Below are 15,495 nucleotides of genomic sequence, written 5' to 3'. Positions count from 1 at the left end.
TTGTATATGACATTTTGAACATGAATGCCAGTGTAGAATAGTCTGCATTTGGAACCAAGAATTCAATGTAGTTGTATACTATATTAAAATCCTGAATTTCCATGCAGCTTATGTTGTACTTGAAAACACAATGTATCTTATAGTATGTTTGGAGTTTGGCTGTAACTACCAAATTTTTGTTTGCATGCACATTTTATAATAAATAAATAATATAGTGTTTAAAAATTCGTCCAAGTACAGTATAGTCTACTATACCTTAAAATAAATTTGGAACTTCAGTTCCATTACAATTTATAATGTAATTTGAAGAAAATTTAAACTTAGGCTAAGAGAGTTTAATACAAACTGACTTTTAGTAGTCATAACTGTAATTTAAACATATGTTTATACTATCACTCATTCATATATTCAACTGATTTTAATAGAAGATAAATTCTCATACTTGTTTTTCACCCTCAAAATATTGACTACATAACACAGTGGATACCAGTTTACAATAAATCAACAATAGTAAAAAGCATAAAATAATGTTCACAAGTATGGTTGAAAACAGAATGTATATAATGTGATAAGCTCAAAGGAAAAATAAACATGGTCTTTAGTAGGTTGGGATATAGCTAGTTAAATACAAAAATCCTGGTATGACAAACTGTTTTTCTCTGCCATCACATTATTTATTAATGATAACCACCCTCAAGAATGTTTATTTTCACACTAAAGAAAAAATAATGTACTTTATACTCAAATAGTTTTTCCAGATTAACATATAAGAACAAATCTTTTTATGCAACATTAATATAACCATAATAACACATACATAGTTGGGATGCTTTAGCTCTACAAAGCAATTACAATATAACCCACATTGCTACACTACCTTACACAAGAATTAACCTAGAAATGTTTATAATAGTATTCTAATTGTAGTTACTTCGTAAAAGTAATAAAACATTTCATGTTTGGTGTAAGTGTACTCTGAAAAAAAAACAACAACAAAATTTAGATTTTCATACATTTTTCAAGACAAAACTTTTATCAGGAAAAATGTGTTTAAAACTACAAAGAACATAAAACACGTTGCCTTGGAAAACAGAATCAACATCCACAGTAATCTGTTTTAAACCAGTAATTCATATTGATCTTAGATTTTGAACAAATACAAAGTTGCAGCTAATTCTCCAGAATTACACTGTTTCATACTTTCTCTCCTTCACGTTTACTTCTTTCTTCCTCCTCTTTCCTTCAGCTGCAGCACAACAGTTCCTCCAGGTAACACATTGTAAAATGCCAAAGTGTTGGAATCTTTGATGAACATGCCCTATTAGGAAATATATATAAATAACATTTCTGAAACACAAATACAAAAAGACTAACTTAAATTTTACTTAAAATTATAATTTTAAAACTGCAAAATTAAAAACAATTATTCATGTAGTCTTGGACAATTATTGGTATTTTCACCCTGAGTGACACCTTATACAAACATGGATTAAATGGCTGGATCAAACCCTTTTGCCGAAATAATAGGATACCCACAGCTGGAAGTGTGAAGCATAAACCTCAGATCTTTCAATTTGTAGCCCAATACATCAACCACTATGCCATGCCCAGGAAAGTTATTAATGCTTTTATAATGCATGTTATTAAGGATTTGTTTTATTTGAAAGTGTAAAAAAAAAAAACACTTCAAACTATTTTATTGCCACAAATTTTAGATATCTGGAAAGCTTACACCAAGTTTATTATAAACATTTTCACACTGTGTAAGGAACTAACTGAACATTAGTTATTTCATACCTGGGAACCTGTTAGAAAATAATCCTCTATACATATCACTATCATATAACCACTTACTACTTATCTTGTGTGCAATTTTCTCTTCAAAGTCAAACTACTGCACACATTGTACCATGTATTTTACAGGTGTCTATTATCATTAGTAGTAGTAGTAGTACTAATAAGTTGTCTGCCTTTCTTTATAATGTAGAATAATAAAACATTGTTCTTACCACTCACCACATATGCTATTTGTCCAGTCTATGTGACTTGTCTTATGTTATGTATAATGATTAAATAAAGTTACCAGGAACCTATAAAGTTGTTTTTTTTTATTGTGTTAAGCTAGTCCCATTAATGTTGATATTCTAGTGCTGTATGTACATGAAAATCATTAGAACTCACCCATCCCATAAATCAGATGCAAATTTATGGCAATATGATTTTCTTTCAAAACATAACACAATGTGCATGCATTTTACTGCATATACTAAGGCTAAGAACAGCTTTTGTCTTGTATGTTAGTAATGGTTTTCTATATATATGTACACATGTTATAGGAATATAATAAATGAGTTTCCTTCCATGTTTATTTATTTTATGGAAATAACTGTCTTGGTAGGTAATTTTTTAGTAAACAAGAAATCAGAAGTTTTATAATTCAAGGCTAGCATTGCCAACGAGCAAAGCTAAAGATCGTGATATACTTTTTCAACAGACATACATAAAAGGAAGACTCGGAAATTTTATGTATTAAACAGTAAAATAAAGACTATCTATTCACATTAGTTTTAGTTCTTTAGACAATTTTGTATTGCACCTTTCCTGTCAATAGTGGTTTAGTGTATGACATTCTTAAGCCTACTATATTATATGTATGAAAACTGGCTTTCAGGTTAACAGTTATGTGAATCATGTGTAACTGCATAGTAAATAGCTATATTATGTAACGTTTTTTTTATTCTATTATGAATCATAAACTTATAAAAAAAACAAAAAACAATTCATTTCCAATAGCCTCTTCTCATGCCGTGTGTTTGAAGTGTTTGTTTCATATATGGTGACTTTTATGAGTTATTAGTTTTTATTAATTCACAGTCAATTGTGGCAATATAACCACCACCAGGCTGGAAAGCATTAAAGTGATATATTCATCAGTAGTAAAAAATTATTTCAGATTAAAATTAATTCAACATTTATATAATTACTACAAATTTCTAATTAATATTTTATAACTTAATAATGCCATAAAATAATATTTTCACTTCATAAATTTACTAGTGCAAATTGTTTGTTTTTTTAATTTTGCGCAAAGCTACACGAGGGCTATCTGAGCGAGCCATCCCTAATTTAGCAGTACAAGACTAGAGGGAAGGCAGCTAGTCATCACCACCCACTGCCAACTCTTGGGCTACTCTTTTACTAATGAATAGTGGGATTGACCGTCACATTATAATGCCCCTACGGCTGAAAGGGTGAGCATGTTCGGTGTGACAGGGATTCGAACCCGCGACCCTCAGATTGCGAGTTGAGCGCCTTAACCACCTGGCCATGCCGGGCCTCTAGTGCAAATTAACATATACACAATCATATCAATAAATGTCTCTCAAAATATATATTAAATACAACCTTAATGTTTTCTGACAAGTTCTAATATCACACTAAGTGTAATGTTTTACTGGATATATAAAAATATCCTAAAAAATTGTAGTTTTTATCTGTATTCTTACAAAAAGTAAAAAATATGTTCAACTTTTGTTACTTACATCATACTGCAGTTTTTGTTTTCCAGGTGGCATACCAGTTTCATCATGGATTTTAGCCTTAATAACAGAAACCTGTGCAAAAAAGAAGAAATAAAGAAATTCATCTTTTAGAAATTTGTGCTTAAGATATGAGACATGACAGGTTTTTCCAGAGAATTAAAAAAAGTGGAAAATTTATATTTATAGGAATGTTAATACTAGAACATTAATACACTGGTAAAAGTTTCAGTATACAAATACTATCTATTATACCATCAATATAGAATCAGATAGTAAGTAAATCCGAGGAGTGTCTGAACCTTCATGTTCCAAAAGTTTTATACATAGAACAAAAAATGGCATACTTATTAACCCTATGTTTACTGCAGAGTCAAAGTGTGCATGTCATGACCTTTCACAAAGTTACATTCAAAATGTAAAAAAACTATTGTTCATGTAAGTCAATAAGCTCAGCATCAAAACATAGTTTATAATGCAAATTTTTATATTATCCAAGATTTAATTTCTTAATTTCAAAAGAAAATATTTGAATAAATTTCAATCATAATTTGTCTGTGTTATGTGATTGCCCTTGTGCTCAAATTTTAGATTCTTCCTACCCTATTACAGGTTTAAATTTCTAATTAATTATAAACTCATTACTATAAATATTCATAAGCCAGAATATACACTTAGAATTTCCAATCTTCTTCCTTGACTGAAATATAAAATAAACTGTCAAACGTACATGTGACCATTCTGTCTATCAAGAAATGTCAACAATTCTTTCTGACATGGCTAATAAATTACTTATGATCAACATAAAATTTTTTCTTAACGAGATTCTTTGTAAAATTAATTTTTTTGCACCTTTTAATTAGTTATTTGCCCTCAGTTTCATTGTTTGTGATTGTGATGTTCAACTTAAAGCAACTAACAGAATTCTTTTAACCTACTTATAGCTTAGTTAGAAGGCCAGATAAAATCTAGTAGTTTTTGGATATTTTACTGTAATACTTTATAATTTTTCTTTCTAAAATGCATATTTGAAATAAACTTAAATTACTTTGTGGACAACAGTCATAAAAAAGCTGGTTAATGTGCCTCATCCTTGATAACAAACTGTCCAAACCAAGGTGAAAGTACTAAATTTTTTTATGTATGTTTTCTATTTATCAAGTTAGATAAGAAAATTCAAATGAAACAATTAAATAATAATTTCCCATGATATCTGATATCCTTACAACTGAGGCAACCAATAGTCTCAAGATTGGTCTAGATTTGACCTTGTAAAATATTGCATCTAATCTGTGCATACAATATGCAAGAAAAAAATATAAGTATCCATTTTCTATTTGGGCTATAGTTTGTAGTCATGAGGCTAATAATTATAAATTCCATAAGTAATTATATACTTCTCTTTAATTGAAAACAAATGTTAATACAGTGTAATTGTAGTTTTCACTCAAGTTAAGGACAAAATTAACTTACCATATCAGTTAAAGGCAATGTCAATGTCACAATTTGTCCATTCAACTTCCATTCTGCTTTGTCAGAAATGTTGGGAAGTTGAACTCTGAAAGAAACTGGACTCTGTGGGAAGAAAATTTCACGTTAAAGTTTTTTAACATTACTATAAAAAAATTACTCTAAAGACAAATAATGTTACTAGATAAAATAAGCAAGGCAGATTTACAATGTTGTAAATTTATAACCTAAAGGAAATTAGATGGTAATTTTATTTTTAGTTTTAACCTAATAAGTATTTTCGAATAAAATAACGTACCATAATTTCATGTTTATCCAAATATTCTTTTGAATAATAAACGAGCCTAACTTACTGATAGCTACAAATCAAATATTTCATTATTCTACTATATACTCACATCTCTGAACACACACACATATACACACACACACACCTTATTTTTCTGAAGGAACTCATCTTCTGGTATCAGTGACTCTTCTGTTTTTTGTTTCTTAGTAGGAGGTTCTTCATCCTCATTCATCTGGGAGAGGGGTTTCAAAGTGGAGTTCTGCATAGACATATCTGGCGGTGGAGGTTGGGGCATTCCCACCGGAGGTCCAAAAGGCCCACCAGGACCAAGAGAATGCTGTTGATGTATAGCTAAAAGAGTAAAGCAATCTCATTACCATTATGCAACTTACTCCCAGAGAAGGTGGTGGTGTAAAAAAGCCCAAAGTACTGACAATACATTTAAATTCAGGATAGCTCTGATTAAAAAAATATACTTTCAGGGAAAATAATTTCCAACAATAGTTAAAACAAACTGAAGAAATAAAGTGAATTTGTAAATATTATTGAAACTAAAGTCTTGAAGCAAATACAAACCCAGATTATAAAAAAAATTAATTTCATGTATAGAATTTACTTTAAAAAAATGACAGAGTAACAAACAGTATTTGTCAATATAACCAAGAATTTCACTACTGCTGTTCTCTTAATGCTTTTAAATCATGTTCCAGCTTGAGAAAAAAAAAAGATTCACTAGTCATTTAATCAACACTTGTGTAAGTATAAAAATAATATCAAAATAATGAGTAATTATTAAATACTTTAACAGAACAAAATTTAAAATATTCATTTCAGTGTTTTTTCATATTTCCTTATGTTTATCCACTTTAAAATAGTTTATGTCTATTTTATATTATGTTTTAGAACATGCTGTTAATACTTTTAACAATTGCTTAAGTCAACAAAAGTAAATTACCTTCTGCCATCAGTTTGAAAATTACATCTAGAACAAAGTAATACTTCAATAATTGATTAATTTTCTAAAAGAACCTCATGTGCACGTACATATATATCAAATGCAAACACTGGAAAAAAAATTACAAACTAAATAAGGACATTAAAGAATCATTTAAGGATAATGAAGTGTATTAAGAAAAATTAAGAAAGGAATCAAAAACGTATGCAAATAGATTTGTTTTTAAAGATTAAAATATGCAGAAAACTAATTTGAGATTTGTATTATAAATAAAATATGAAATATCATTTAATACAATGTTTGAAATTTACCCATCATTGGTGGTGGACCCATATGATGTGGTGGGGGTCCTCCAGGTCCTCCAATTGGAGTCATTAAGAGACCTTGAGGTGGTGGACCCATCATGGGCTGTGGAGGATGCATCATCATTGGTCCTCCAGGTTGTGGGGGTAGGGGCATATGTGGCATGGGAGGTCTTTGAGTGTTCATAGTCATGGGAGGATTATCAGATGATGTTGATGGGGGTTGGTTGATAGGAGCTACAGGTTTAGGCAAAGATGGGGAAGCAGAAGTTGATGGAGGGGGAGGTGGTCTTAGGGCTGAAGCTTGAGAAGATAAAGACATAGAGGAAACAGGTGGATTGGGTGGAAGTGGAGGCAGAGGTGGTGCATTGTCTTGAGGTTTAGAGGGTCCAATTTTCTCTTTTTCTTCATCAGGTCTGAAAATAATACAATAAGACATCAGTAATACACAAGTCTAATAGATCAAAATGTTCTTAAAAAAAGGAGGGAGCTCTACAACTATTGTTTAAAGAGGCATAAGCTTACATGTGCTGGTGTCTTTCCCATATTATATTTAGCAATACCTAATAGTATTCTTTTGTTTCTTCAAGAAATACCAAACAATAAAACACTGGTTCAGCAGAAGAAAATATATAAAAATGCAACAACAACAAAAAAAAACACTTTTAAGAATGTAAACTTACAGTAATCCTTTAATCTTATGAATTTGCTGAATCTGTTCCTCAATGGTAATGTTGGCTCGAGCAGCTCTAGTAGCAGCCTCCATGCTAGCTGTGTGTCCATCCCAAGTTACCTTCTCTGGTTTTTTCTGTTCTTCTTCACCAATCTAATGAAAAATGCTTATCATTTTACTGTTACCACTCTACTAAGTATATCAATATTTCTGGGAATCTTTTTTAAGAAAAGAAAAAGGGATATATTCACTAACAAACCAAAATGCCTCTCTATGACTATTTAAAAAAAAACTACTCAGTAAGAGTGATATATATTAAAGCGATGTTATTTACAATATAAACATGCAGTAGAAATTACACTAAATTTGGTAGTAAATAACAAACTTAAGTGAGCTGATTTGAAACTTTTAATAATAATTTTATCTCAAAACATATTCATATAAAATGCTAATTAATTTGCATGGACTTTTAAAATTTCAAATTACATATCCTTCACACCTCACTAGACCCACAAATAAGACCTTTTGTAATACTAAGTGGGGCATTCACATCAGAAATGTGTCAAATTGCAGAAACAAGTATGGTAGAATTATTTTTGTTTAGCAACACTTTTTTGTATCATGTACAAGTTCCAAACTTTACACAAAGCAATTTCACAAATTATCTCAAGCTAAACAAACTGGTCATTGATTGAGGTGTCATTAATTATATACACTGCAATGGTTTTTTTTTCAGAGAATTGAAGATTGTGACTTTGAAGTCCCTGATATGTTCTATAAATGGGGATTATATTTGTTACATGTTATCACTATTAACTTCCAATCAAAGCAAGCTACCTACTTAGAGGGAAACTAAAAATCAATCTGATAATGAGTATAGCTAATTAATTAGATTTTTACAGTAACTTATTTCAGATATTTTTAATCTACAGCAGCATTTTGTTATCAGATATAAAAATACTTTTTATTCATTACCTTTAACATTTCATTAATTCTTTAATTTATTGCACCAGTAAATCAAGTTATATTTTATAAAACATCTGTATAAAGTATATTTAAATATCAAGTACTCCTGTTAGTTACTGAATATGGGGTACATTAAAATTTTGTAGTTTTAATACTGTAATATTTGGGTATTTCTTGAAGTAAGTATACATTATTTTAATACAGTAATAAATAAAAGTTAATAATAAACATGACTTGGATCCTTTGACAGCTTATTACTGCATCAGTGAGTAGCTTTTCATGAAATAAGAGTTGGTAGCAATTTTTTAGCAAAATAAACTTTCAGAAATTAACAATAAATAATGGATCATTATACTTTTTAAAACTGTTTATACATGTATTTTTAGGAACATTCAGGTATGGTAAAAGCTTAAAGGTCATAGTGATGTTTTCTCAACTATCCAAGAACATATATTTCTGTACAACTGTGATACAATGTCAAAGCTGTGCATGCACAGAAATTTAAAACAAAACTGGAAGTTGACATCAAATTATGAACTTGCATAAGAATAAGGCCTACAATTCTTGAAAATATAAATATTAAAATATTTTAACTGCTACACATTTCACCAACAAGTTAACTTAAAAAAAAAATATTTCTAAATATTCTGGAACTACAAGTATGCTATAGTAAAATTTGGAGAGGGGGCACATATAACATCTTATTAAAACTACCATACACTAGAACATATTTATGTGATTATGTTTTGAAATAAGTAAAAAGCAGAAACTACAGAAACAGAATATCAGCAACCAAGTTTTCTAATTGCAAACAACCATTATAATTGAATTTCACCTTATTTCCTTGCAGGATTGATTCATAGTTCTAGCGAGAACTAATGAAATAACTGTAAATATTATGTTTAGCTTTTTCTTTTTAAAGTGACCAAATCTTAATGTAAACTGAGAAGAAAAATGTAGTTGAGTATTAAAGACAGAAAGTTAAGGAAATTAAAATGAAGGGTAATGTCAATGAAACATTCTCAACTAAGTACATTTAACAATTGAAATGTATCTTAAGTATTATAAAACCTGAAAATACAGAGACCTGGTTGAAACTACTATAATGGGAAGAAAAATACAGAAACAATGCTTTCACCAAATTAGAGATAAATATATGATCCATGTTTTAGCCAAATGACCATTTTTATTCTAAAGCAAAGTTTTCTTAAAATCAAAAAGTATAGGAAATACCAAATACTCTTCAATCTTACTGCTTAAAAACAATATCATGCTGTTGCAAATATTCTGTTAACTGTGAGAAGCAACCACAACTTGAAACTGACAGGATTATTCAGAACCTAACATGACAGAAAAATCTTGGGTCTAACAGGCATAATAAGCATCCCAAGGATGTCAATTATTTCACCTGAAATTCTTGACTTCCAATGAAGATTTCTATATCAAATCAACAGTTAAAAAAACAACAAACAAAACAGCATATTAAGAAAATACCCCGAATCCTTACCTTTTTACCAATAGCAGTTTCCTCAACCCCAACACCAAAGATATCTGTTCGTCTCTCAGCAAACTGTTTCAAACTGCTTTCAATAGCTGACCCTAAATGTTTGCGTGTAAAAAACAAAGATCTCAAAAAATAATTTATTAATTTTATCTTCCCATAAATATACGATAAAAGTATACACAGGATAACACAAGAATACACAGAGATTATGAAGTTAGTTAATAACTGTTCAAAATACTAATGCTAAAATTAGTTTTAACAAACAATAAGTGGTGGTTAAAGGTGACCATTGGCTGATCACTTATTCATTTTTATCTTGAAGTGCCCTATATGTCATCTAGGTTATCTCTGCATTACTGATATTGAAATAGTAACGTTGTAAAAGTAGTATATGAACTTGAAATTTCAGCACAGCTACTACAAAAGTGATTGTCAAGTTTTTGCTAGATTTTGTAGCTCTACTTTTCATTAATCATGTAATAAACTAAATAATTGCTGAATATTCTGTCATAGTCTGCTGTGCTTATTTTCAAAGATCCATTATCTTACCATGTACAATTTAAATTTAAGAGTGCTAAATACCCACCATATCTTATTATCACCCAGTAATATAAGTGTATATTAACTCTCTCGCTACAAGCTCGGTTGATTCAACCTAAAAATGAATCTCAAACTGACATTTATATTTTTTTATATTAAGTGTTATGTTTTGTGCATCTCCACAAAATTTTAAAAGCTTTCAGTAAGCAATAATTAATTTATACACCCAAAAAATCAGAATTTTTAATGAAGTAGTTTCACTAAATATTTCTCCATGAATATATTAAGTCAAAATGTTGACTGCTTCAGTGATTTTCATGTTAAGATTAAAAATACTTTTCTTCATCTGAAAAATTCCAATTTCATTTGCATAATGTCTAAAACCTCCTAAGTAAACTTCACATGTTCCTTTCAGTAAAACTTTTGTTTGTTTGTAGTTAAGCACAAAGCTACTCAAAGGGCTATCGGTGCTCTGCCCACCACAGATATTGAAACCCAGTTTCTAGGTCCAGTAAAACTATATTTTATGTTATTTTCTCTACCCTAACTCTACATAAGGTTGGTCAATTTATCTAAATTACCCTTTTATCATTCTAGAATGACTTTAAATAGCTTTAAACTTGTAACAGTATACATCTGTTTATATTTAAATTTTATTGTTTTATTGCCCTTTGATCCATGTCTAACTAATATTCCTACCACAGAAGTTGTAAATCACGTGGCAGATGTGCAGCTCACATTACCCTATCAAACTACATAATGCATGGGATACTTGTGAGCATACTTCATAAAAAAGATATTATTATTCATATTACCTAATCAAACCTAAAAAGTTTATAAATTTTAGTTTAGTTACTTTTATAACAATAAGTAAAGCATACACATGAAAAACAACAAATGTGGTACTTACCTGGGTCTTCTTTTTTTTGCTGTCAACTGTCGATGAAACTTAACCCTTTTTTTATACTAATGGTACTACTGCACTACGTGTTTTATTTAATTATATAATGCACCAAAGAACACAGAATAATAACATGCAAAAAATGCCCTATAACTATCACAATTTTTCTGGATTTCCAACTATGTGAAAAGAGCTGTTTCCTGTAGGAATAGTTTGAACTAGAAGCAAAATTGACAATTCTCTGTAAAGCAAACAATGTAATATAATACATCATTTGATAGATTAAAACCTTGGCTTTCTATGAGTAAAAAATAGTGTTGAACATCAGAGAACTATTAGTAATTTCTGAAAGAGAGGATGTGACAGATGGGTATGGCAAGAGGGGTTTGATTTTCTGTTTTATGACTGTTAACCAAATAAAATTGAAGGCTATAAAAATTATGCTTTGCCTGAGTGATGACAATATCATAATGAGTAAGTTACATTAATTTTCGTACTTCTTGAAGGGGTGGTAAATAAATTAGAGAAGAGCAAATGTCACAATTCTCATACTACAGGAACTTCAGGATATTTTTTTAATATTACCTTAAAAATTTAAGAACTTAGATTTATATATTAAAATTTGGATTATTAGCTATATTTCTGTGCCAAGTTTATTTATATACCATGATAAGAAAGTAATTTAATTAAATTTTGAATGTAGCTCACTAAAAATTTGTGACATGCACAGAAAAGGATGCCTGCAGCGAGAGGGTTAAAAGACAAAAAAAAAAAGAGAGAGAGAATGATTTTAGATTAGATGGCTTTAGGTAATTATGTTTATAACTTGAAAATATTTCAGTTTTAAATCTCCTTGCCCATTATATACTTGCACTTAATATTTTAAATTATTAAAGGTAATATAAGCAAAACAATTTAATGTATCATAAATAACAGTATAGACAATGATGATGGGACAAAACTCACTAATCATATAACAGATATTCATTTCAATTATTTTTTCCACTATTCCATCATCATAATAAACAAAACATTGTTAAAGGTTGATTTGATAAGTCATAAACAACGAAAATTAATTCTGTCAAAATTGGAGTTGTATTACTATAAATAACAAGTGGTAAATTTTACCTGCTGCATACACTTCTTCCTGTTGCAACTTTTCTTGCACAGAGCGATCTCGTTGCTCAACCCAGCGTGGATCCAGTAAACCTAGCCAAAATTAAACATGCAAGTATTAGAACATTTTCACAATCAATGTAACAATATAAAGCTACCCTAATATGCCAAAGTCATCTAACACTACCTCAGGATATAAATATCAAACAATGTATACTATCAAAATTAAATCAAAGATGTATGATTGCAAAATGAACAAAGTTCAACACAAATTTTCAGTTACCTAAATAATGCCCCACTTAATAAATTATGGTAGACATTTCAATGTTATTATTATTATTATTTGTACTTTGTGTTATGCTTTTATATTTAGTTAATCATTTTTCCATTACGTTTTCTTTACGCAAGTATGCTATTTGTATTTATTTCAAATACGTGACTATTAATCTTTATATTAACATGCTTGTTTGAATTTTAGACAAACATCAATTTATAACAGATTTCTGAAACTGAAGATTATAACTTATCAAATTAAAAAGTATTTACAACATTTAAATCAGTGATTTTTCCTTTAAAACTAATACTGATTAGAAACAAACCACTTACCAATTCTTACATGATCCTGCAACTTATCAGCAGGAATTTTTTCACCAGTGATTGGAGAAATAAGATACTGATCACTGGCTGCTTTCTGGGCTTTTGCACCTATGTTAAGAGAAATTATACACTTATTAGGTCTAAAACATTTACTAAATTACATCACTTACATTTTATGTTTTCAAATTAAATAGACCCAAGCTAACTATTTCCCTACACAATAACCAACCAAATTATGTAAGTAGCCACACCTCATTAAAACAAAAACTACATTACAGAAAAAGCAATGTGATTGCAGAAAATGAGTGTGTGTGTGTGTATATATATATAAAAATGTAAAAAAGAGAATGAATACGCTTAATATTTCAAAGGAAAGTTGATTTCAGATATTAGTTTAAGCAAGCTTTATATTTATTTTTTAGTAAAACACAAATGTAGAAATGTGACCTTACATAAACGAATGTTGAAGCTAAATCAAAGTGCCATTTAATAAACTGCCTTTGGTTACAAAGTCTAGTCATACACTTCCTGTTGGGTTTAGTTTAGTTACAGATTGAACACAACAGTTCATAATGTTTTATTCCTGTTTTAAAGTAATATCTAGTAGACACTTTTTTTTTGCAATGAAAGGTAGAAATTATCTTAAACAAAATGCAAATAAAGTGTGCAGAAACATGAGTCAAAACAGACTCTCCATTAAAATCATATTTTTAATAGATAATATTTACAAAAAATATAATTTAAATGTAATACTTAATATTTTATAGGCCAATTATGAGCAGTTTAAAACCCAGTTTGCTAGCTCACAGATGACTGGTCACAAGTCAAAAGTTTCTAAAACTATTCTGTGCATCAAACAGCAGCACAACCATGTATTTTTTTTTAAAAAAGAAAGGACAAAGTTCATAACAGACTGCATTCAAATATACTAAAAATAATACTGTGTGAGACCACATTTGATAAGTAGTGTCAACACAAAAACACATTAAAATTTTAAATGATGAACAATGTACTTTATTAAATCTTACTTTTTGGGTCATAATCTTTTCTAACCACCACATGTCCAGGTTGAGGAGGAAGGGGAGGGGGAAGAGGTGGTGCTTCCTTTGGGGGTTGAGGAGGAGGACTCGGAGGTTTTTGGGGACGCTCATCAGATTCATCTTCTGATGATGACCCTTCTTCCATATCTTGAACCTAAATATTAAGATATTAAACATTACACAGCAAAGTGAACAGCAGGATGGATGTAAGAGTATACATGAATGCAAGAAGATAAATAGAACTAATGCATTAAAAACTTGGTTTCCTGCTTTATTTACATTGTATTATTAATTTTTAATAATATAAAAAATGCTCATAAGTCTGGATTAATCACAATCTGGGTGATTTTTCATGTAGACAAATCTTCACACTGGGAAATTTAATCAATAACCTGTATATTAAAAAGCTATCGATTATAACCAATATATATTTTCTATAGAAGCATGATTCAGTAATCGATACATGACTCAACAAGAATCAAGTAGAGGTCAATCATAAGAAACGAGACAATTATTGAACACAAAACACCTACACTCACACTGGGTACTGGTTTATGACAATTTTTCTGAAAACCACCTTCACTTACGGTGATTATCAGTTTATGATACTTTTTCTGATAGCGATCTTCACAACTGGGATATACGTATAAATTATAGCAGATATCAAGAAGTAATCAGAGTGATTTCTGTTACTGTTATGTAAAACCACAGTGTGTTACAAAACAAAGATGCATAGAAGTATCACTGTCATTAAAATATGTTGTTTGTTTACACAGCAAAGAAATTCCAAGTGCAAGCATTGATTCCAACAGTAGGCATTTTAGTGTAGAAATAAATGTTTTCATGAGCAAGTCAACCATAACCAATATTCTATGTAGCAAAAAAATAAATACATAAATAGATAAAGGTAGATAAATATTCCAGAAGATTCAGGTCAACAAACAAGGACAAGATGTTCAAAGCATGCAAAAATGGATCAAGTTATCCATCTTTGGATGTGTAATGTTACATCCTGAAATGCTGATTGAGAAAGATAATCAACTAGGACAACAACTTGGTGTAACAATAACTTGTTTCAAACTCCAACCCAAAATAAAGCTTAAGTACTAAGTCACTTATGACTTTTGAAACCAGTGTTGAAATGTTCATTTAGTAAATTTTGATAAACAATAACGTTGTTTCCTACTCAGGCTAGGATATGATATGAACATGTAAAATCTGAGATTTTTACACACACATCCATTATTTTAATAAGCACAATCAAACACCCAAACTCAAGATAAGTGACATAAGTTGAAATATAAATTTGTTCTTCTGTGTGCTTTTAACAGCTGCTTCAAGTGAATATCAAACCACATTATTTTATGCTCAAATAATTCTGAATAATTGTAGTGGAAGGGTTTCTTTATTATTCTGTAAAAACAATAATATTCCTGATACAAATTATGCCTTGATTTAGATTTTTTTTCACTTTTCTCATATGATAAAATATTTTAACTGATAAATTTCCCAACCTTAAAAAACAATTTATCCCCCAAAATAAGAAATTCTAAATTCAGATCATTTCTGTCAATATAACAAAGATTGTTGACTAAAACAAAGT

At 29.6% G+C, this 15,495-nt stretch overlaps 1 protein-coding gene across 1 annotated transcript in view; it reads right to left on the bottom strand.

Moving 5' to 3' along the window:
* Positions 1 to 1,135: 1,135 nt before the first annotated feature.
* Positions 1,136 to 15,495, bottom strand: part of LOC106465148 (splicing factor 3A subunit 1-like) — a 39,758-nt gene continuing 25,398 nt past the window's right edge. Inside the window, exons 12-21 of the mRNA XM_013925347.2 lie at positions 13,881 to 14,046; positions 12,862 to 12,960; positions 12,268 to 12,348; positions 9,702 to 9,793; positions 7,239 to 7,381; positions 6,565 to 6,971; positions 5,444 to 5,649; positions 5,013 to 5,114; positions 3,543 to 3,614; positions 1,136 to 1,318 (exon numbers count right to left, since the gene is read on the bottom strand). Coding sequence (XP_013780801.1) covers positions 1,217 to 1,318; positions 3,543 to 3,614; positions 5,013 to 5,114; positions 5,444 to 5,649; positions 6,565 to 6,971; positions 7,239 to 7,381; positions 9,702 to 9,793; positions 12,268 to 12,348; positions 12,862 to 12,960; positions 13,881 to 14,046 — 1,470 coding nt within the window. The 3' untranslated portion in view covers positions 1,136 to 1,216. The remainder of the gene's footprint in view (positions 1,319 to 3,542; positions 3,615 to 5,012; positions 5,115 to 5,443; positions 5,650 to 6,564; positions 6,972 to 7,238; positions 7,382 to 9,701; positions 9,794 to 12,267; positions 12,349 to 12,861; positions 12,961 to 13,880; positions 14,047 to 15,495) is intronic.

The sequence above is a fragment of the Limulus polyphemus genome, unplaced genomic scaffold (genome assembly GCF_000517525.1).
Source record: "Limulus polyphemus unplaced genomic scaffold, Limulus_polyphemus-2.1.2 Scaffold1849, whole genome shotgun sequence".
Classification (NCBI taxonomy): domain Eukaryota; kingdom Metazoa; phylum Arthropoda; class Merostomata; order Xiphosura; family Limulidae; genus Limulus; species Limulus polyphemus.
This window is presented reverse-complemented; position numbering and strand designations above follow the sequence as displayed.